This window comes from Citrus sinensis, chromosome 9 (assembly GCF_022201045.2).
Source record: "Citrus sinensis cultivar Valencia sweet orange chromosome 9, DVS_A1.0, whole genome shotgun sequence".
Taxonomy (NCBI): domain Eukaryota; kingdom Viridiplantae; phylum Streptophyta; class Magnoliopsida; order Sapindales; family Rutaceae; genus Citrus; species Citrus sinensis.
In genome coordinates, this window is record NC_068564.1 from 32,738,895 (window position 1) to 32,761,633 (window position 22,739).

The following is a 22,739-nucleotide window of genomic DNA, read 5'->3' on the forward strand; positions in this document are numbered from 1 at the left end:
AAGATACGTGAACGGTAATAAATGTGGAAAGTTGAAAATCAGTCTCTCTCTCTCTCTCTCTCTCAGCTTTCAAACAAATTTCACTTTATTATATTATTATTTTTCTTTTTTTTCTTAAAAAAAAGAAGAAAAAGAAAAATTAGTGTATCTGGTGCTGGTGAAGTGGGTCTCTGGAAAAGGAAAATTGACTAAGTTTCACGCGTCAGCTTTTCTCTCTAAACGACAAACCTTTTTCTTTTTTATCGCGATATCCTCATGAAAGTTATTTTAATCACCTACTTACTCCTCCTTTTTTTTTTTTTTCTTTTTTGTTTACCTTCCTTATTATATTTTTTAGTTAATCTAACGGCCATGATTGCCTCCACGATAATTGTCAAAATTTGTCACGATCCTTTATGTTTGGGCCAGTCCTTTAGCTATTAGTTGGGAGAGATTATGTAATCCAATGCGTATTTTCAATTCGTCTGCCAATCGTTTCAATTGTTTTTCATGTTTAAATTAAAACCTGTAAAAAAAAAATTATAAATATCAAGCAAGTGTTTGTAAAAAGAAAAAAGAAAAAAAGAGAGGCGAGTTAAAAACACGCGGTGGGTAGGAGCGTGATGAATGAGGAGTTGGGAACAAAAGGCTGAGCAAAAAGGTTGGGTACTGCTGCGTCGTGGTAGCAGTAGTAGTAGTTGAAGAAGACTGAGGAAAGGGCAAGACTCGAAAAACGCGTAAAAGTGAAGTTAAAAAGGCCAGCGTGACTCAAGAGGGCGTGCGTTACCAAAAGCAAAGATTATGATTATCCTTTTTTTTCTTTTTTTTTTATCCTCTCTCCGCTGCCAAAAAAAAAAAAAAAAAATTTCACCCTCAACAACAACAACAACATTAACAAAACATTCGGCCTTCCTTCACAACCCCATAATAATAATAGTAAAAAAAAAGTGCTTTTTAGCTTTTTAACTTTTTGCGAAGATAATAAAACAAGACTTGTAAAGTTAGGAATCCCCAAAAGCTACATTAATAATATATTACTTTTTCTAATATTAATTAATATATTTTATATATCATGTGGGTGTTTATTATAATATATGGATTAAGATTATTAATCATCTTGTTCTTCCCCCCACTTCCCATTTTTTATTAATCATTTACTCCTTTTAGTTAGTTGAGACGCCCTTTCTCTTTTTTTTTTTTCCTTTGTTTTAATAATTTATTACTAATTTTATCGGGGACGTGTACTCTTTTTTTTTTTTTTCCTTCTTCGAATGCTTCCCTTTTAAGGTTTATTATATGTGTAGAGTCAGTTATTTAGGAAAGTTTCTTTATTTTAATATAATAAATAAAAAATACAAATTATATACGAAAATATACCACATTGAAGTGTGATTTTTTTTATCTCTTAATACATTTATTACTTTAATAAAATAAAAAATATATATTATATATGAATATATTTTTTACTTTTCTTTTTGTAATGTAATTTTTTTGAATTGTGATTTGATTCTTTTACAATATCAAGACGTATGAATCATGCGATAGGATAACATCCATGTGGTTATTGCATAATTGATTTACATCATGTTTCGTGTCTCCGTGACAATATATCTTTGTTACAAATATGGTGCTCAGCTTGAGTATTGTAACATTGGACAATAATTCTCTTCTCGCCTCATCGTACTTAGTGAGTGGTTAAAATTGAATTTTATATTTAATTTTTTATGTTATTATAGTCATGCCAACTTTTTTTTACTAGATTATGAAAACAAAGATAAATGAGGAGAGGAAATATATAAAAAAAAAATGACGAGAAGATTCGAATTTTACAACATAATTATAAAAGAAATAGTATGATCAATGATGTTGCAACAAAAAATTTGCTTCCAAATGTAGCAGAGGCTTATCTACAGTAAATATATATACAATTTAAAGTGAAATCATTATCATTTGGTTGAAAAGTATTGTTTCCTTTTTATATGATACCTAATATTACAAAATCTTTAATTTGTAAACTAAGTCTCCTATATGGCTATATATCATCATGGCTATAATACCTTATTCTATTAACAACTTTGATGTTGTATCATTAGAAATTGTTTTACAAAGTTCAACTTACAATTTCAACAAATTTAGCCATTATTGATATATTACCTTTTTTTTTTTAATTACTTTAGAATTTCAAGTACCCCACATCTACAAACTCATTCGTGAATTTATTATTTTATTTACTCCTTTATTATTATTATTATTGATTATTTATTATAAGCATGCATTGGTGTGTTAAAATTGAAAAGTTCTTCTCTGCCGACTTGAAAGCAAAAGGCGGTCCAGCGTGAGCCAATTTGAATTTGCCAACACATTAAATGCTTGATTTTTTAGGGCGGTTGAGCATGTGAATGGTAGGATCGTAGCATTGTCCAAGCATTTATTGATACGTGAGCTCTTTTATTTAAAAGAAAGGAAAAAAAAAAACATTTATATGCAAAATGTAAAAACAATAATATCTGAATATTAATGAAATACATCCATAAAATTTATGTGAAAAGTGCTGTAAATAAAAAAAAAGGGGGACATCTAATTAAAATTTCTATAAGAAACATTCTCTAAAAGATGAGCTGAAAATAGGCAGTAACAACTAACAACATAGATAATAATCATTGAGGGGGAAATTTTTTTTTTTTTAAAAAGCATAATAAAATCATAATGACCTTTTGATGAAAATAAGAGTGTCAGACAGTTCAAATTCTGATTGGCACTAAATTTGAAACTTTCCAAATTACCATCATTCTCTCAAAAGCTTAAATGAAGGTTGCTGGCTCCACTTTTTATCGTAAAAAGATTCATTCATTCATTTATTTTTCTTAATTCTTCATGTCCCTTGCATCAATGCGTGTTCATTTATTACGTTTGTGATGAATCGCCCGGTCTATATATATATTGATATATTACCATCAATATTTACAATTAAATAGCAATTAAAACTTTCATTTATAATTTTAATATGACACAGTCTAAATAACGACCCTCGCTTAATATGAAAGTAAAATCTATTTTATCTTCAAGCGAGAGCCAAATAAACCCATGTTGAAAATGGAGTTGAGTCCTAATAACGTGTCCAAAATTATTAGGCTTGAACACATGAGTTGCCAATGAGCTCATTGTCATATTATAAATATTTACCTTTATATCACAATTTATTTTGACCATAAATAAAGGGAAAAACATGTGGTGCAACTGTGGTACCGTCCTATAATTGTATCCAGCCGTTGGATGTCAGTGGACCCCACTTATTTAATTGCATCTAATCGTTGGATGCAACTGTAGCACGGTACCACAATTGCACCATAGCCAGACTCTAAATAAAAAAATATTTATTTATTTATTTTGTTATGATAATATTTGCTAGTGTGAGAGTTAATAATATCGATAGGGCCTATTTTGACTGAAGGGCACGTGGCAGCAAAATGGATGCAATGAAACACGAGATAATTTTTTACAGTAACGATATGTATTTTGTAACGCAACACAAAATAACATTAATTGTTTTCTTTTTATTTTTAGTTTTAATTTTAATTGCCCTGTAATCGCGTATAGGATTTTATTTAAAAAGAAGATTAGTTATCATTCAACGATCATTAAAAGGAGATTTGGGAATATGGTTTAGTAGAAAAGGGAGTGCCCCCAAAGCAAAAAAAAGAAGAAAAAAATTGTGGTGGCTAATGGTAATGGGTCATGGGTGTGAATTGATAAGAAAAAAAAAACAACAAAAAAGTTTTTTGTTGGCATTATAAAAAGTCATTAGTAAGAAAAGTTAAGAAAGAGAGAGAGTTTTTTTTTTTTTTTAAGTTAAGTTATGTGGAAGGTGAAAGTCGTGCGATGCCTTTTGCAGGGATTGCGTGTGAAAAGCAGAAAATTGGTTGAAAGGCGATTTGGGGTTTTATAAATTAAAACTTTAAAAGAGAGAGAAAAAGGCTTTTAGCCTTTGAATTCTTTTTTTATTATTACTTTCTGTTAACCTCTATTTCCAACCTCATTATTCCAAAAGCGCGTGCGAAAAGTGCTTCCCGTAGAAGTTGTTCTATCAACTATGAATGATATTTATGAATTTTTTTTTTTATCTTTTTCTTTTTGGCTTAATAACAGTGAATTATTTTTTTAATCTTTTAAAACACAATGTACTAAATTATAAGTAATTAAACAAAATAATACCGTATCTTTCTTCTAATCATACTCTTAACATTTGAGTTTAGTTTAGATAAATAAGATCACTCGCACTATTAGAGAGCATGATGAAATACGAATTTTTGTTTTTATTCTATCGCGAAAAATTCTAAAATATATAATGTATAGTTTAATTAAATATTATTACTAATTGTATAATAATTTTTTAAAAAATAAATGCAACATATGTTATACATGTATTAATGTACAACCAATACAAAGTTTTTATGAGAAATTATAGGTATTACACTTGATCACTACATGCATGTCTTATGCATAATTTTTTTAAAAAAAATCACCTGAGAATTAATTATTATATTTAATTAAACTATATTATATATATTAATTAGGTATCGTATCTTGAATATACTATAGAATTCCTTAATTTTACAAACACTTCATGGTGAGAGAATGAGAGAACGAAACATAAAAAAAATAATTAAAAAAAATCACCATGTTCATGGTCATGTTCATGTGTTTTTTTTTTTTAAAAAAAAAATTGAGAAGATCTATCTCTAGTACCAATGAATCTCTCTCTTCTTTCCCCATCACCTTTCTTTCTCTCTCTCTCTCTCTCTCTCTTTCTGAAAAGGCTTTTTCCTCACTCCATTATCTTTTAAAAAATATATAAAGACAAGAACAGTTAAGTAAAATACACACACATATTGATGTTTTTAATGTAATAATATAAAAATAATAAAATATTATTTTCGTATTTCATATATAAATAAATAAATATTATGACACACAAAAAAGCAGAAACAGATTGCTCTGCCCAGAAAGCATTTTCCTTCCAGAAATCCTTTGCAGCTCTTGGTACTATGAATGAATGACTCTCCTCCGTCTATATATTCTACACACAGTACACAATACTTGCTTACCCCCCTCCCATATTCTCCATTAATTAATTAATTTATTTATAATTTTTTAATATTTGTTTTTTTTTTTTATTTTAATTTTAAAGGAAAAGAACAAACATTTTCTCATGCCCATCTGCTCTCTTAACTAATTACTACTGTAACTACTACTCAATATTTAGACTAAAAAGTTGAATTCAACCCATCTCTTCCTTCCTTCCTTCCTTTTATATAATCATTTTCCTTTTTTTCTTTTTTAACCATATTTATTTATACCGAAATGAAACGATATTGATAGAGAGATTCACAACGCATCACAATGGAAGAGTTGCTGCAGATTTTCTCTTCAAGGGATCTGATCTTCTCCCACTATTAACAGATTCATTCAAGTTTTTTTTTTTTTTTTTTTTTGGGCTTAAATTTGTATTGCTTGAAATTCGTTGTAATTCAGTATTAATTATTAGTATTCATATTACAAATGAGAGCGGGTTTAAGTACGATCCAGCAGACCTTGACGCCGGAGGCGGCGAGTGTCTTGAACCACTCGATAGCCGAAGCCAGCCGCCGTAACCACGGCCAAACGACGCCGCTTCACGTGGCCGCCACCCTCTTGGCCTCCCCATCTGGGTATCTCCGACAAGCCTGCATTAAGTCGCATCCCAATTCGTCTCACCCGCTTCAGTGCCGAGCCCTGGAGCTCTGCTTTAGCGTCGCGTTGGAGCGCCTCCCGACGGCGCAGCAGAACGTCAGCCCGGGGCTGGACCCCCCGATTTCCAACGCCCTAATGGCGGCTCTGAAGCGGGCTCAGGCTCATCAACGGAGGGGCTGCCCGGAGCAGCAGCAGCAGCCTTTGTTGGCTGTGAAGGTTGAGCTCGAACAGCTTATTATATCCATTCTTGACGACCCAAGTGTCAGCAGAGTCATGCGTGAAGCCAGCTTCTCCAGTCCTGCTGTTAAGGCCACTATTGAGCAATCTCTGAATTCATCTTGCTCTGTTTCGAATTCCAGCCCAATTGGATTAGGATTCCGTCCTTCGTCGAGGAATTTGTATATGAATCCAAGGTTACAGCAGGCCGGTGGTGTTTGTGGTGGTCAATCTGGTCAACAAAGAAGTGATGAAGTTAAGAACGTGATTGATATTTTAGTGAGGACTAAGAAAAAGAATCCTGTTGTGGTCGGTGAATCAGAGCCTGAGATGGTGGTGAGAGAATCGTTGGCGAAGATTGAGAGTAAAGAATTAGATGGGGTGTTAAAGAATGTTCAGATTATTCGTTTGGATAAAGATTTTACTTGTGACAAAGCTGGGATTGTTTCAAAGCTGAAAGATTTGGGTGCATTGATTGAGACCAAGTTTGGAAATGGAGACGGGGTGATTCTTGATTTGGGTGACTTGAAATGGCTTGTTGAGCAACAGGTGACTAGTTTTGGGGTGCCGAATTCGGGGACGCTCCAGCAGCAGCAGCAAGTGCTGGCTGAGGTGGTGGCAGAGATTGGGAAGCTGGTGGCCAGGTTTGGCGGCGGCGGCGGGCGCTTGTGGTTGATTGGCACAGCTACTTGTGAGACTTATTTGAGGTGTCAAGTTTATCATCCTTCAATGGAAAATGATTGGGATCTACAGGCTGTGCCTATTGCTGCCAAAACTCCTCTTTCAGGGATGTTTCCAAGGTATTTTATAATTTGTTTTGGTTAAATGAGTGGCTTCTACCATGAGGATTTTAGATAGCCAATTTTTTTTTTAATTTTTTAATTTCATCTTCTCTTTATCATCATCAAGAATTGCTGTTTATAGAATCCATTAATTCTCGTGTGTTTTAGATTTTATTCCTGGAAAGTCAATCTCCGATCCATGTCTTGTCAGATGAGAAACTTGCTTAATTTGCACTTGCACCTTGCACAAGGAACTGAAATCCCAAACTCTTTTTTCGTGATTCAAGATAGCAGTATCTTGATGACATGCAATGGCGTCCTTTTTGTTTAAGAGTTTTCCCGAGAATCTATTTTAATTATGCAGTTTTAATCTGCGACACACTTAATTTCTTCCTTTTCCCCAATCAGTCGATGGGCATAATCCGAAAGCTAATTGCATTTGGTGATTTTTGTGTGTGGGAATTCTATATTCACATTTTCCCCGGCTTTTTTTTTTTCTTAGACTTGGGAGTAATGGGATTCTGAGCAGCTCTGTAGAATCTTTATCTCCATTAAAGAGTGCCTTTCAGACTACAGCAGCTGCTTTACCTAGGCGTGTCTCTGAGAACTTGGATCCTGCTCGGCGAATGAGTTGTTGCCGACAATGTTTGCAGAATTATGAACAAGAGCTCGCAAAACTATCCAAGGAGTTCGAAAAATCCTCCTCTGAAGTTAAATCAGAAGTAGCTAGGCCACTCCTGCCACAGTGGTTGCATAACGCTAAAGCCCATGATGGTGATGATAAAACTGCCGAGCAGACAGAAGTAAGTTCGAGTCAAATTGTTAGGCTTACTTTTTATGTCATCTTTCCATGTTTGTGATGAAACACTTAAAATTATGATCCAATAAATTGCAGTCACCGGTATAATATTTTGTATTCGTTGTTCCTTATTATAGAATAAAGATCAAGATTTGATTTGGAAGCAAAAGAGTCAAGAGTTGCAGAAGAAATGGAACGATACATGCTTGAATCAACATCCTAATTTTCATCCTTCTAGTCATGGCCATGAAAGAATTGTGCCAGTGCCCCTCTCAATGACGGGCTTGTACAATTCAAACCTGCTTGCTCGCCAACCTTTTCAACCAAAGTTGCAACTGAACAGAAACCTTGGGGACACACTACAATTGAATTCAAATATGGTATCCAGCCAGCCAGCTGAACGTGCAGTTTCTCCCCTCAATAGCCCTGTAAGGACAGATCTGGTTCTTGGTCGATCAAAGGTCCTCGAAAGCGCACCTGAGAAAACCCATATGGAGCCCGTCAAAGATTTCTTGGGCTGCATCTCTTCTGAACCACCACAGAACAAGCTGCATGAATTGCAGAATGACCAACTTCAAAAGCCATTGGATCCTGATTCATTCAAGAGGCTTCTCAAAAGTCTAATGGAGAAAGCATGGTGGCAGCAGGAAGCGGCATCTGCGGTGGCTACAACTGTTACACAGTGCAAATTGGGTAATGGAAAACGCCGTGGTGCAGGATCAAAGGGTGACATGTGGCTATTGTTTATGGGCCCCGACAGAGTTGGCAAGAAGAAAATAGCATCAGCTCTATCGGAGCTGGTGTCTGGGGCCAGTCCAATAATGATTCCGCTTGGTCCAAGACGAGATCATGAGGAACCTGAGGTACGTGTCCGTGGTAAGACAGCACTGGATAAAATTGGAGAGGCAGTAAAGAGAAACCCTTTTTCAGTGATCTTGCTTGAAGACATTGATGAAGCAGATATGGTCGTTCGAGGAAACATAAAACGGGCAATGGAGAGAGGCAGGCTGGTTGATTCCTATGGCCGTGAGATCAGTCTAGGGAATGTCATTTTCATTCTCACTGCAGATTGGTTGCCAGATAGTCTCAAATTCTTGTCTCAAGGAATCACACTTGATGAAAAGAAGCTGACTAGTCTAGCAAGTGGAGAGTGGCAATTAAGGCTATCCATTCGGGGAAAAACAACAAAACGCAGAGCAAGTTGGCTTGATGAAGAAGAGAGATCCACAAAACCAAGGAAGGAAACCGGGTCAGGACTGTCCTTTGATTTGAATAAGGCTGCTGACGTTGGTGATGACAAAGATGGTTCTCACAATTCAAGCGACCTCACAGTGGATCATGAAGAGGAGCATGGCTTCACCAACAGACTATTAATGACCCCCTCAACTTCAACCCCATCTCAAGATCTGCTCAACTCTGTAGATAGCGCCATTGTCTTCAAACCTGTTGATTTCGGCCGCATTAGACGAGACGTAACGAATGCCATCACAAAAAAGTTCTCCTCCATCATTGGCGATGCCCTTTCAATCGAAATCCTTGATGAAGCTCTTGAAAAACTTGTAGGCGGAGTCTGGCTAGGTAGAACAGGTTTAGAAGATTGGACAGAGAAAGTTTTGGTTCCTAGCTTGCATCAGCTCAAATTACGGTTGCCCAACAATGCCACTGCAGCAACGGATGAATCTGCAACTGTCCGGCTCGAACTCGATGATGGTTCTGGTAGCCGGAGCCAGGGAGAGCTGCTGCCTAGCAGCATCAGGGTGGTGGTTGAAGGGTTGTGATCATTTTTGTCACCGATATTGTGTTGAATAGAGATGTAAATATTCTCAACTGTTTTTGGCGGGGAGTGATAGACAGTTGAGGGGTAAAGAATTTAAAGAGTAAAAAAAAAAAAAAAAAGAGTGAGTAAAAGAAAAAAAAAAAAAACAAGAAGACAGTTAGAAAGAGGGAGACGTTGATAGATTAACGGTACCATTAGGAGACCTTAGACAATGTCTCGCACCCTGTTTTTTATTATTTAATTTATTTTATGTTAAAACAACAAATTTATAGTATATTTTATCGTATATATTTATTTTTTAATTACGTGGATCGTGATCAATAAAAAAGGAGGCATTCCTCATTTTCTGAAATGAAATTTCTTAGTATCATTTTACTTTTTATCTCTGTGACCAATCCCCTAAGAGATTTGAGTCTCAACGCGGCATGAGAACATAATTCTTTTAATTTCAGAGTAGATTTTGTAATATATATTTATTTTTACAAAAAAAAAGTTCGGCTATATTTGAGTTTACTTGTGGTAGAATATGAATTTTAACTACACATACGTAAAATGATAAATAATAAATAATAAATTTTTTATTACTTATTATTTTACATATGTGATTAAAATTCGTACTCTACCGTAAACTTCAATGTAACCACAACCTATAAAAAAAAAAAAGGATTAAATCTATTTTGTCCTTGTGATTCGACGAGGAACATCTACGTGTCTCTTAAAAAAGAAAAAAATTATCTAGACAATTTTTTTTTCATGAATGGTTGTGGAGGCTCGCCTAAAAATTAAAATGGGAGCGCGAGGGGGAGTTGGTGACACGGGTGTCTTGCCGTAACTTTCAAAAGATTTGACTCCTTAAAACTTTGGTGTGAGCTGTTGTCATCCATCAATTCAACGGTCAGTCCAAAATTTCGTTTTTTCGGGATGTTATAATAAAACAATAACAATTATGAGTGGCAAAAAGTGAGCAGTGACACGTGCCGCAACCTGATTCTTGACGTGTTGGACTCGAAGACATCTGGCCGCCGCCTGATTGCGCGACTTTTGGGTCGGATGATGATAGGCTTTTACGAAAAACAAACCAATCCCCTTGGGTTTGGAACGCTTACTTTTAAAGTTCCCACTAGCACGCACCCAACAATTGGCATCGAAATTTGATAGACTAAAGGGGTTGACGCGAACGCGATGACCATTGGTGCTGCTAAAGAGGTGTGTGTGTGTACATGTCTTTTGATCGCATCAAAGCAACCACAAATCCGAAAGAAATTTAATGCATAGCCAGCCTCCCAAAAGAAGAGAGACGTTCCCTTTCGCAATCCGGAGTGTGTACAAGGAAAGTGGAGTTGGATGACAAAATTGATGCCTCGCGACAAGTGAATTCAATGGAGCTGGCTTTTAACGTGTCCCAACCTTGCATGTGTTCTCATTTAATATTCAATCTTTCATCAAACAACATCCACACTTCCTTCCGCAAGTTTGCTTGCTTCCCATATCTTCCTTTGTTTGTTAGTGGTGAAATGATATAGCAAATATGAATATTTGACAATTGATTTCTTGTCAAGTCCAATTCACAAAAATATAATGAGTCACCTAGTAAGACATTATGCGTTATGCATATGAATTACGAAATCTAATCATAACATAATAAACAAGATTAGTTAAGATTGTATGTATAAGATGTGGCTCCAAGAAGCGAAATCTAGACAAATCTCCATACGATGCAATATCATGATTATAATCTTTCTTTTTAACACATGATCATCATGCAACCACAATAATAGAGCATTAAATAAATAATTAATGAGACATTATGTTCTTTCTATATCTAGCAATTACTCTTCGTCCTCTATAGTGGAGGAAGAATATATCCATAAAAATTTCACCCCTAATCACATGTTAATCACACAATTAAAGGAGTCCACAAATCCCATGTTATAATTATAATATACCTCTTTTAAAATGAAACAAACATCGGAGAGAGACTAAAGGGATAGATAAGAATGAGTTATCTATTAAAGAGAGAGACTAGAGAGATTGGTTAAGACTAATGTTTTATATATATATTGAAAATTTAAATAAATAATTGGTCCAACTCAAAGAATATACTTGAGTACAAAGAAAGCTCCACTTATTTTGTCTTGATACAGAAAAAGCAGAGTGAGTAGAAAAGAAAAAGAAAAAGAAAAAGAAAAATAAAAGCAGAGCGGCAGTTTCTTTCTGAAAACCCTCAAAGCCTTTACAACTTTATGCTTATTATGTCTCTTAGCTTGTGTCATTTCAACCTTTTTGGAATAAATACAAAAATCCAACGACTCTTCTTCTTCCTGTTCTCTTTCTTCATCATAAACCCCTGAGACCCATTATTTAAATCCACGAAGATTAGATTAATCTTTAATTAAAGATTACCATTTTTGAATAATTATTAATTCGTGGTACTTTTGGCTTCCAAGCTAGTTAATTGCAAAGATAGAAATCCCTTTCAGTGTGGTCCTGATCCAGCCAGTTACGCTACAGACAGAACTGTTTTTTTTTTTTTTTCTTTTATATTCGTGTTACGAGAAGGGGCGACTACATGTATATTTCATTATCATATCTTATATAATAAATAGTTCAACATTCAAACTTTATCGATTTCAATAGTTGGAATTCTTGTTCGATGACGTGTTGAAAAATCGATTTTTTTTTTTTTTAAAAAACTAATAAGATATTACAACAAAGGATTCCAGAGGACCCAGCTATCTTACCCTGAGAGAAAAGTACCCCAGATTTTGTTGTGACTTGAAAATACTATTAGATTAACAGTGGTGTGATCGAACGGTTAAAATCGGATCATACGATTCTAGCTACTGGCTATTTTAATTTATTGGTCATTTCAAACGCAGAAGGTTCGATCGGCGGTAACAGCCGACGAGCTGTAATCCTTTCACCTCAAATATCTCATACAATATGGAGGAAACAACCGTGTGAATGCATCGATACTCAAAACCCTTGTGAGATTAACTCACATGGGATATGGAGACTCGAATCAACTAATTCTTTTATGAAAGTTAGAATTCTCGTGAGACTAACTCACATAATAATTTTATGGAGGTACGAATTCTTACTCTTGAGAATTTTGCCACTAAACCAAAGGTCCGTTCATACAAAGAGTTTTACTTTTTTGGTTTTACATACTCGCACTGCAACTGTATCATTTCTTTGCCTTTTTGCCAATAAATCCGAATTTGCGTGGAGAATTGCAGGATGGATGAGATTACAATGACCAGTACTTATGATTCTATTAAATCCCGAATAATCAGACTTTTTTTTTTTTTTTTTTTTTTATAGAGAGAGTACGGAAGATTGGTCCGCTCCGCAAAGCTGAGCTTTTCGGTTCGCTCCCTCTATGCGGTCGGCCTATGGCCTTGAGATCACCTTAACTTAAAAGCCAACAATAGCTTCGCTAAAAGGATAAAGCTCGGGTCGGGTGCGTTACCCCCAGTATAACGGAGACTTGGCCGATTGAAGAATACGTGCGTGTTTGTCATGGCTTTTGAAAAGGTTATTATTAGTGTTCTTTTTAATTCCAAAAAACACTTATTAAAGTTTTCAGTGGTGCTTAGCTGAAAAAAAAAGAAAAGAAAAAGGTAAAATTGTGGGTTCTCCAGAAGTTATTTTTATTTTTTTTTTCCAAGGTTTAAAATTTAGGCGTTTATGAAAAGAAGGAACATGACTTTTCAATGTTGTATATTGTATCTAAGATGTCCTACCATAATTTTTAATTCCAACGTACCCTTATATATATATATAACTTGTTTGTTGTATTTGAAGACAAAAGAAATGAGTAATTTTCATATAAATTAATAGCTTGGCTTGGGTTCATTCTATGAAAAGTTGTATGATTATGAAGTTAGTCTTTTATTACCATTTTTGGTAATTTAACAAATTAAAATAACTTTTGTTCCTGTAGAATTAAACAACCTAATGATTCAAAATAATTTTTTTACTTAACAATCAAGCATTCATTCACTTCTTTTTGTATTAGAGTTTAGGGTTGTTGCACGGTAGAGCACTCCTTCAGAACCACAAGATTAAAATTATAATGTATTTTTTATTATTTATCACTTTAATCACGTGATTATGAAGAAGTGTTTCGCGATAAAGCAACTCCAAAATAATTATGATCTTTGTATAGAATCTTCTTATACAGTTTCTTGACTTTATTCCGAAGAAAAAAGAGAAAAGAAAGAGCAAAAGTAAGTCGAACAATATTTTTTTTCTTCAAATTGGCAAGCAACTAAAAGCTCTAATAATTTGCATAAGCATGCAATTCTTGACTGCATGTGTGCTTGCTTTTTATGATTTTGTCAGGCATGCATTCTGCATATATTGACTTGACTTTATAACTTTATTGCGTGCCTTTTTATCATTTCAATCTCATTATCTACTTTTGAGATGTTGCTTCGTGCAAATTAAAGTTGATAAAAAGGTTACTGGCACAAGATTCTAACTTTCCCACATTTCGTTGTTAGAACAGGAAACCCCACTTTTAAAGAAGAAAAAACAAAAAAGGGAAGAAAAAATCTTCAATTTTTTTGAATTGCCATCTACGTTACAATATACTAATATTATAATTAAAAATCTATTAAGAGTAATGTAATTATAACATAATTTGGGAGTTCATAAAAAATATATATGATAAGTGAAATTGATGTCATATTTACTAATAAATATTCTTAAGGAGGATGAGTATTCTATTAAAATTTGTAATTTTTTTACTTATGTAACGGACGTAAGATAACGTTGAGGGTGTATAATCAATCATGGACAAACCGAATTTTTTGCTTTGTCTTTATGCAGAGCGTAGACATTTGTATTTCCTTTACTTGATTCCTCTTGTGGATTCCATAGACGACTTAATCGTGTAGATTGTGTATAGGAATCGACTTAAACAATATTCTGCGTATATTAAAAAGTAAAAAGAAGGAAAAACAAAATCCTTGTATGATGAATTCATCCATCCACTGTGATTAAGCACAAGACTTTAATTTTGATTAGGCGTATTTTCAATGCATACAAATGTTTGCGTTTGGATTCCATCCAATCAACTCTCTTAAAGGGCGGTTTAATTAATCTCCTTCTCCTCTCAGATTTGACCAAATTATATAAGTAGAAAGCCAATCGAAACCCTATCTCGTAGAGTTTTATTTAATTTTTAATAAATATTATTAGATATCTCTAATTTATATTTAATTTAGAGATTCTAATTTTTTATTTTTATTTCTTGAAACTCCGAGATCATTGACTAATTTTATAAAACACTTATCAAAATCTTCAGAATCGTATGAAAGATGTCTTATGAATTTAAAAATCTAATAAAAAAATGTAAAAGTGTTTTAATAAAATATTAAGAAATTCCACAGCAATTGATTATTATTATTATTATTATTATTATTCTTTTAGTATCTACCGAGACTCTAGCTAATATATAGATACAATATATCCTATTCTTTTTAAGTTAAGGACCTAGAACAAAACTAAAATGATATATTAAGGGAAAACGTTTTAATTGAAATTTGATATACAAAGTCTAAAGTTAAGCAGCAGGCGAGGCCGATGCCGAGGCTGAGGCTGAGGCTGAAGCCATGGCCCACACGACACGGACCTTCTTGATTGGAACCCTCAACCACTTTTTGTTAAATTCGTTAAAAAGCCCTGGCCGGTGCCCTTTTTTTTGCTTTAACGTTTTCCTGAGAAAAATTTCCCATGCTTTTGCATAAAATTGGCCTTTTTCAAAAGCAGAGACAACTAATGTTTTATCCAACCATTTACTTTTTCTTTCTTTCCCTTTCCCCGTATCGTATGCGCGGGTGGCTGAGAGAGTCCTGCGTTTGTTTACACATTCATTGCTAAGTTGCTACTGCTAGCTAACTCATCGCCCCCTTTTCTCTTTTGTCATTTTTCATTCTATTTGGTTAGCTTTGATTAGTTATTATTAGCTTCTTGCGACATTCATTTAATCAATCAATTTACCAAATTTTATTTGATAAAAATGTGTAAAAGCATAACAGTCGTAGGGCAGGTGAGTGTACATGAAAATGGATTTAATGTCGGTCGCATTTATGAGAGCTTGGGAGGAAAGTAAAGAGGGAGGAGCCCCACAAGAAGGCTTACCAAACAGCCTAACCGAAAAGTAAAATTGTGGACAACAATTACGAGAAGTGGGAAAAGTTGCTCAAAAATCAACATAAGACAATGCAAATGCGAAAAAGGGATGAAACATACTTTGTATTAGTTAAAGCAATATTTGTTTCTCCATTTTGTACTCTTTCTTGAAATTTAAAGAAGAAACAAGAGCCCATAATAATTCCCCCACCTACCCACCCACCCACCCACCCATCCAACCACAATGCATCTCTCTCATTAAACAATAGAATAAAAATGGAACTGTGGGTCTCACTTGTTTACCTATACCCCCTTAAAAAAAGAAAAAAAAGATTGTCTTTGAAGGAATGGCTACTCAATGCATCCAACTTTTTCTCCTAACTTCAAAAAGTAGAGGATGACAGGCATGTCAAGTTTTTATTTTATATAACTACTATATATTATTTAATATAAGGATGTGATGAGACCTGTTAGATTAGCATTCTTTTAGTAAACTAATGTATTAATCAACTTGAATATATATATATATATATATATATATATATATATATATATATATATTACACATATTGTTTATTGGGGGATCATTTGGGGATTTAAAATAGCGTATGTAATGGATATTTTTAATTAAAATATAATGAAAATGGAATGAGGAATTGCATGGAATGGATTGGAACAAGTAGATGACAAATCAGAACATGCCTTTTTTGATTGCTCATCTTTTTGTGGATATGTAGCCTTTTTAGACCACCACGCTTACCTGTTCCCTCTCCCCCACATTTGAATTATTAAATTCCAATTCAACTTTTCTCTCATCACAATAATTAAGTGGGGGCAAATGTAACATGGGCACCTCCATATTTTCTATGTAACACAACCTTTTTATCCTAATTTTGATTGGTTTCTCCCGTTGTTCCACACTTCACCATCAAAGCAGTGAAAACTGAAAAAGAATTTTGCATGACAAAGACACCTAGTTTTGCCGCAAACTTTGAACATTAACAAGGTTAACCAAAGCATGGTTTCATTTTGAGCTCAGCAAATTTATTTCGGAACTTGGGTTTTGTCATATCTTGTCAAATTGTATTTGATTTTTTGGGTATAAATTGTAGTGCTCATACGACTTAATATTTTTATTGGGGTCGAAAAGGTATGACTTATGAGGATAATGCTGTATATGATATATTAAAATAACAAGACAAGGCAAAAAGCAGAGATCTCAAAATACCTGAACCATGAAAAGGAGAATTTTATAATAAAATGGTTTGGGTAAAGGCTTTTTATGAAAGAGGACAAAGACTATAATTCAAGAGGATGACCTCGCAATTCAATTTCAATAATCAATCTCTCCCCAGCCACACATTAATAATATTTACTAAAAGCATGTTCATTAATAAAATAAATTGGTGAAGAATAAATTTTGGCAATTGAAAGAGGGGAAATATGCTCGAACAAGTGAGAACAAAATGTAAAGCAAGATGAACATATATTGCCGTAATGGGTCCATTTTTAACCATTTGGATCCTGTCCCTCTTCCAACTATTTCGGTCTGGTCTAGCTAGAGACTCAACATTATTCTAAATAGCCCCAAATCACATTGTGCTCTCTTATGCCTCGAATCATGGCTTTTCATGAGTTGGCCCAATCTTAAAATACTTGCGCTAGCTAGGCTTTTCATATCACGCAGAATTTTAATTTATTTTTATCAAAAACATTTTTAAATTTTTTTGCCTTATTTTTATACATTTAATATCATAAAAAACATTAAAAAAAGAAAAAAAAAAAAGGAAAACCCCACGATTAAGCAATACTATTGGTGGCGAGCAGCACTGTTATATAACGATACACAATTAGACTAATCACATCTATGGAATAATTTTCCAATTAGAAATTTCCGATTATATTAAAGTTAAATACAAACTAAAAGGCTTTATTAAAAAAGTAAACTAAAAGATTAAAAAAAAAAACTCTAATAAAGTGTATTTTATTTTAAAGTATATATATACATTTTACCTATAAATAAGGATTTTTTATTGAAAACTTACTCCACTTCTATGTGTATCGTATGATAGGTTACAATAATACTCGTTAAAATATTAAAATTGTCATTGTATTCATAATCCATTAGTAAGCCTATACTTTCAACATTATTAAGAATACTTATTTGAATTTTCACGAGACTCTCTCTTTGTGACAAAACATAAAATATAAATAATTTGACGTAAAATATAAGTAGTTTGTTCTGGACTACGAATGTCTATATTTATTTATTTATTTTTAAAAGCAATATATATATATATATATATATATATATATATATATATATATATATATATATATGTATATTGTTATAATTAAACATAAAGAATATCAAGTTACAAATTTACAAACTCAATGGGTAAAGTTGCCACTAATACATATAATATTATCTATTGAAATATTCACCAGATGCGTTAACGTCCACTTCTTAAGATTCGAACCAAAATGAACAAGCCCGAGTTGAGTTGAACAGATAAGACTTGAAAGGAAAAATGGTGATAAGTGTCAGAGAAATTTCATCCTCTTGGCCTCTCTGCTTCAATCCTTCTACTTCCAGGATAAAGACATCTCCCAGACTCAGAAACTCAATATGCCGAGCCAGTTTTTCTGTTCAAAGACAACCCACCAACGCCATCTCTACCAGCACCTCCAAATTTAGCAGGTATCACGTTTGTTAAATGCCCTTTTGAGTTTTCCTTTTAATAGGGTATCAAAATTTCCTTTTTTTTTTCTTTTTTTTTGGTATATCTGATATGTGTACCTTGTTGTGTTTGCCATGTGAAAAAATACACTTCCTTTGATATACTAGTGAAAGAACTGGAATTGGAGTTAAGTATCTAAGTAGATTGTAGCGTGAATTTCAATATTGTCGAGTTCGACTGATGGAAACCTTACTTGTTGGTTTAGTTAGTGATAGGGAACTGAAACTTGGGATGCTGAGCAATTTGTGGAACAAAATCAGCCTGTCCTTACAACAAAAGTATGTGTCAGTTAGATTGTACGTGCTTTCTAGGTTTGTGAAATAGAAGGGCTGAAGTGCGGAGGAGAGAAACTGAGTGAGAAGATGGGGAGATGCTGAAATCATATAGGATCATGCAAGTAGTTGGAATGAATGCAAACTAACTATTCATGTTTTTTCTTTGGAGGCTATCCGGAGTTGTGCTAATTTTCCACATTATTCGGGCTTGTTTCAGAGTATTTATCTGTTTGCCAACATAATGTTTTACAATGTCCATTTGAATTGAGACATCTAGGAAATCACACATTGCATGTCTACTAAAATCTATAGTGCTATAATTTGTGCTGGGTTGTTCAAGATCAGATAAAAACTTTTCTTATGAATATTAAGTTTTGTGCGCATTGCATCTGGCAATATTTATCCCACGTGTTGATTCAAATTCCTTCTCAGTTGTGAGGGTTCAGTTTTTGATCCCTTGGGTATCAATCCAGATGTATGTTCTCATTTAAATAGCACTTGGGAAAGTTTTCTAAGCTTGTTATCACCAACATTTGAGAGCACATCTGGAACCAAAAGGGAAAAATCTTCTTCAGCTCGAGGAGTGGCAGGTGTTCTCTCTTTGCTTTTAATTTTTTTTTTTTTTTCCCTTAAAACCATTCTATAAGCAACTGATAGTAAGAGGTCTAGGCAATTGACGAGAATTTTTTCAACCTTGGCAGCTGCAATGGAGGACAGTTCAATTGATTTTGGGGACTTCTTTAAAGGCCCATTACCCGGAAAATTTCTCAAGCTGTTGGGGTACTTGGCCCTATCACGACTTGGAATATATATACCTCTCGGTGGGGTTAATCGAGAAGCTTTTGTAGGAAATTTGGATCAGAACAGTTTATTGAGCACGTTGGATTCATTTTCTGGAGGAGGCATTGGTAGACTTGGAATATGCTCTCTTGGTATTGTTCCCTTTATAAATGCACAGATCGTGTTTCAACTTCTTGCCCAAATTAATCCCAAGTTGCAAGATCTTCAGAAAAGAGAAGGTGAAGCGGGAAGAAAGAAAGTGCTTCAGTACACCCGATATGCTTCGGTTGGTTTTGCAATAGTACAGGTAGGGAACTAGATTTGCTGCTTAGTAAAAGGTTATCTACTTTAATGAAGAAGCTCGCAGTGTCTATTTAATCAAATTAGGTTCTTTGATTCTTCGCACAAAGATACATACCTGATCATCATTTTCTATGGCTTGTGCTGGGTGGTCTATTTAGTTACTGATGTTTGTCTTTCTATAGAACTGAATGGAACTGTTTTGATTTAGTGTGGATTCACGCTACATGATATGCAGGGAGTGTTTCTTTCAATCACATATAGAGAATAAAAGTTGTGTACATGAAGGTTGACTTTGTGCAAGCTCCTTTTCAACTGTCAAATACTGGGCTATAGTGCATTGCTATAGTGCTGTACAGTTCATATAACATGGGAGGATGTTAGACTGTGGACTGACTGTCCTACAACTTCTGGAAATTACATCAAATGGTTTCCAAATAAGCCGCTGAGCTTGGCAAATAATAAATGTTTATTTGTGATGACAGGCTATTGGTCAAGTCCTTTATCTTCGTCCCTATGTCAATGACTTCAGTACGGATTGGGTTCTGACATCTGTTACTTTATTGACACTTGGCTCTGCATTCACTACATACATTGGGGAAAGGATCTCTGATCTAAAACTTGGAAACGGCACGTCTCTTTTGATATTCACGAGCATTATCTCCTACTTGCCAGCATCATTTGGTAGGACTGTCGCTGAGGCATTCCAGGATGGTAACTACATTGGGCTAGCCACCATTATTATTTCATTCATCCTATTAGTCCTCGGCATTGTATATGTCCAGGTAAATGCTTATTGTTAGGTATGATATAATACTTGAATTAGTTGAAACAACAAGATGTTAACAATCATCTCAACAAAGGATTTCAGGAAGCAGAGAGAAAAATCCCAATCAACTATGCCTCCAGATACACTAGCAGAAGCGGAGGGCTCCAAAGATCTGCTTACCTACCCTTTAAGGTCTGTATTACAGGTTTTATATTTTCTTCTGCTCTTCTAAAGTTTTAATATTCTGAGTAACATCCTTAAATATTAAAATCACAGAATGCTCAAGGTAAAATAATTGGGATTGCCTGTCAGGTTATTCATCTGCAAACACTTGTTTTAATCCTTTAGCATGTTACATGACTTAGATAAGGGATTCCTGCGTTTCAAAAAAAAAAAAAAGATAAGGGATTCCTGAACACCAAAATTAATTATCTTGATCTGAAACTTGAGTCCCAAAAATGTGGAAGGAATAACAGCTATTTGTTTTTTGGGTTCTCTTTACAAGGACTAGGGGCCGAATATGTTGTCTGCAATTATCCACAAAGTAAAAAGAGGATAAAGCTTTGGAGATGATGTTACTGTCATCTCTATCTCTTGCTTGCAATGCATGTGTGAGCACTCTCACGCAGATACATGATTTAACAGCATGCTTTGTTGTGCATGGGTTAAGTGAGATTGCAGGTCTAAGAGTAGAAAATGCAAGTGCTACCACTTTCTTGGCCCATCTCAAATGATGTTACCCACAATGCTAGTTACGTTATAACTACAAAAGCGCCTCTCTATTATATCATAACTATATTCTCTAGTAACCTTAACTTGGATCTCTCTCTCTCTCTCATTATGAATTATCAGCCAAGATATGAGAGTGATTGCTCTAATAGTTTTGTTTTTATACACCCAAGGGATTATATGTCGTTTGAAGTATACTATTTAGTCAGATAGTTTATTGTTTTCTTATATTATTGTTTTAATTAAACAGGTGAATAGTTCTGGAGTGATGCCAATCATATTTTCCACATCATCACTGGCTCTTCCCGGTACTTTAGCACGATTCACTGGTATAGCTGCACTTAAGAAGGCTGCAGTGGCTTTGAATCCAGGGGGTAAGAGTTATAATTATTGAATGGTGAAAGTTATTGAGAAATAAGTATAATACATAATATAACACCCCCACCACCCCCCCTTCCCAGCTCAACAAAACAAAAAACCCCCTCTTCCCCAAACCTGCCACCAACCCTCCTCCTCAAAAGTCAAAACATTGATGTGAGATGGATTTTATTTAGGCCTATGTTTTCTGTGACTAAGATGAGTCCTGTGATAACACTCCACGATGGAGGATGGCAATACTATTATCCTGTCAATTGACTTGAAGAGTTAAATCAAGTGAAATAACTCAGCATGCTGTCATTTACAATAGGTAGTTTCCCTTTCATAAATGTAAGATTGTCCAAACCTAAGAGGATAATATTTTTGTAGGTTCGTTCTACCTTCCGACCAATATCCTCTTGATAGCTTTCTTCAACTACTACTACACTTTCCTGCAATTGGATCCTGATGATGTCAGTGAACAGTTGAAGCGCCAAGGTGCTTCAATTCCACTAGTCCGACCGGGGAAAAGTACGGCTGCATTTCTTAAGACAGTAAGTTTCTTATTAAAATGAAATTTATCTACTGATGCTTTTTAAAATTTTAGGGTTGAGTCAGCGTTTTACATGGTTCTAAAAATAATTCTTCTAATACTTGAGATTTATTTCACTACAAAGAGATCCGACTCACTTACATGTTTTTCATTTAAACTTAGGTGCTTAGTCGGATATCTGTGCTGGGTTCAGTGTTTTTAGCAATTCTAGCCGCTGGGCCTGCTGTGATTGAGCAAACCACGCACTTGACTGCATTCAGAGGATTTGCAGGCACTTCTGTTCTCATTCTTGTTGGTTGTGCAACAGACACTGCTAGAAAAGTTCAGGCAGAGATAATATCCCAAAAGTATAAGAACATAGAGTTTTATGACATCGACAGCTATGGCTCGTGAAAGGGAGAGCAGATTGAAGGCCAGATAAAGGGTGAAAGAACCATGTCACAACAATATTTCTCCGGATGATAGTTTTCAGATAGATGTTGCGGTAATACTGTGTTTACCATGTACTTCGATTTACAACCTTTCCCAATTAGCCATTTCGATAATACATTTAGGTTCTAAGTTGTACATAATGTTGTCCCACAATTATTCTTTCAAAAGAAGAGAAGGTAATTAGAAAATCCATCACCATTTTTTTTTTCTACACATACATTCTCAGTACCTTTTGCGCAGATAATTTTCTGCTCCACACCTATAGTGTATAATGCTCGTGTTGCTTCTGAATATCATAAATCAAGATTCTTTTACCGGGCGGCAGGGAAGCTCTTTATCACTGAGACTTTCATGTACCCAGATGTTGACAATAGTGATT

General features: G+C 34.5%; 2 protein-coding genes across 2 annotated transcripts; both read left to right on the forward strand.

Annotated features, from left to right (window-relative positions):
- Window positions 1–5,006: 5,006 nt before the first annotated feature.
- On the forward strand, window positions 5,007–9,585 carry LOC102616672 (protein SUPPRESSOR OF MAX2 1). Its single transcript, XM_006474059.4, has 3 exons — window positions 5,007–6,725; window positions 7,210–7,510; window positions 7,644–9,585. Exons 1-3 carry the CDS (start codon window positions 5,539–5,541, stop codon window positions 9,282–9,284), a joined length of 3,129 nt encoding a protein of 1,042 aa, XP_006474122.1. The 5' UTR covers window positions 5,007–5,538; the 3' UTR covers window positions 9,285–9,585.
- An 8,276-nt stretch (window positions 9,586–17,861) lies between these two features.
- Window positions 17,862–22,573, forward strand: LOC102616382 (preprotein translocase subunit SCY1, chloroplastic). The gene is made up of 8 exons (XM_006474058.4): window positions 17,862–18,125; window positions 18,873–19,030; window positions 19,142–19,527; window positions 20,006–20,305; window positions 20,392–20,481; window positions 21,269–21,392; window positions 21,766–21,929; window positions 22,091–22,573. Exons 1-8 carry the CDS (start codon window positions 17,956–17,958, stop codon window positions 22,319–22,321), a joined length of 1,623 nt encoding a protein of 540 aa, XP_006474121.1. The 5' UTR covers window positions 17,862–17,955; the 3' UTR covers window positions 22,322–22,573.
- The last annotated feature ends 166 nt before the right edge of the window (window positions 22,574–22,739 follow it).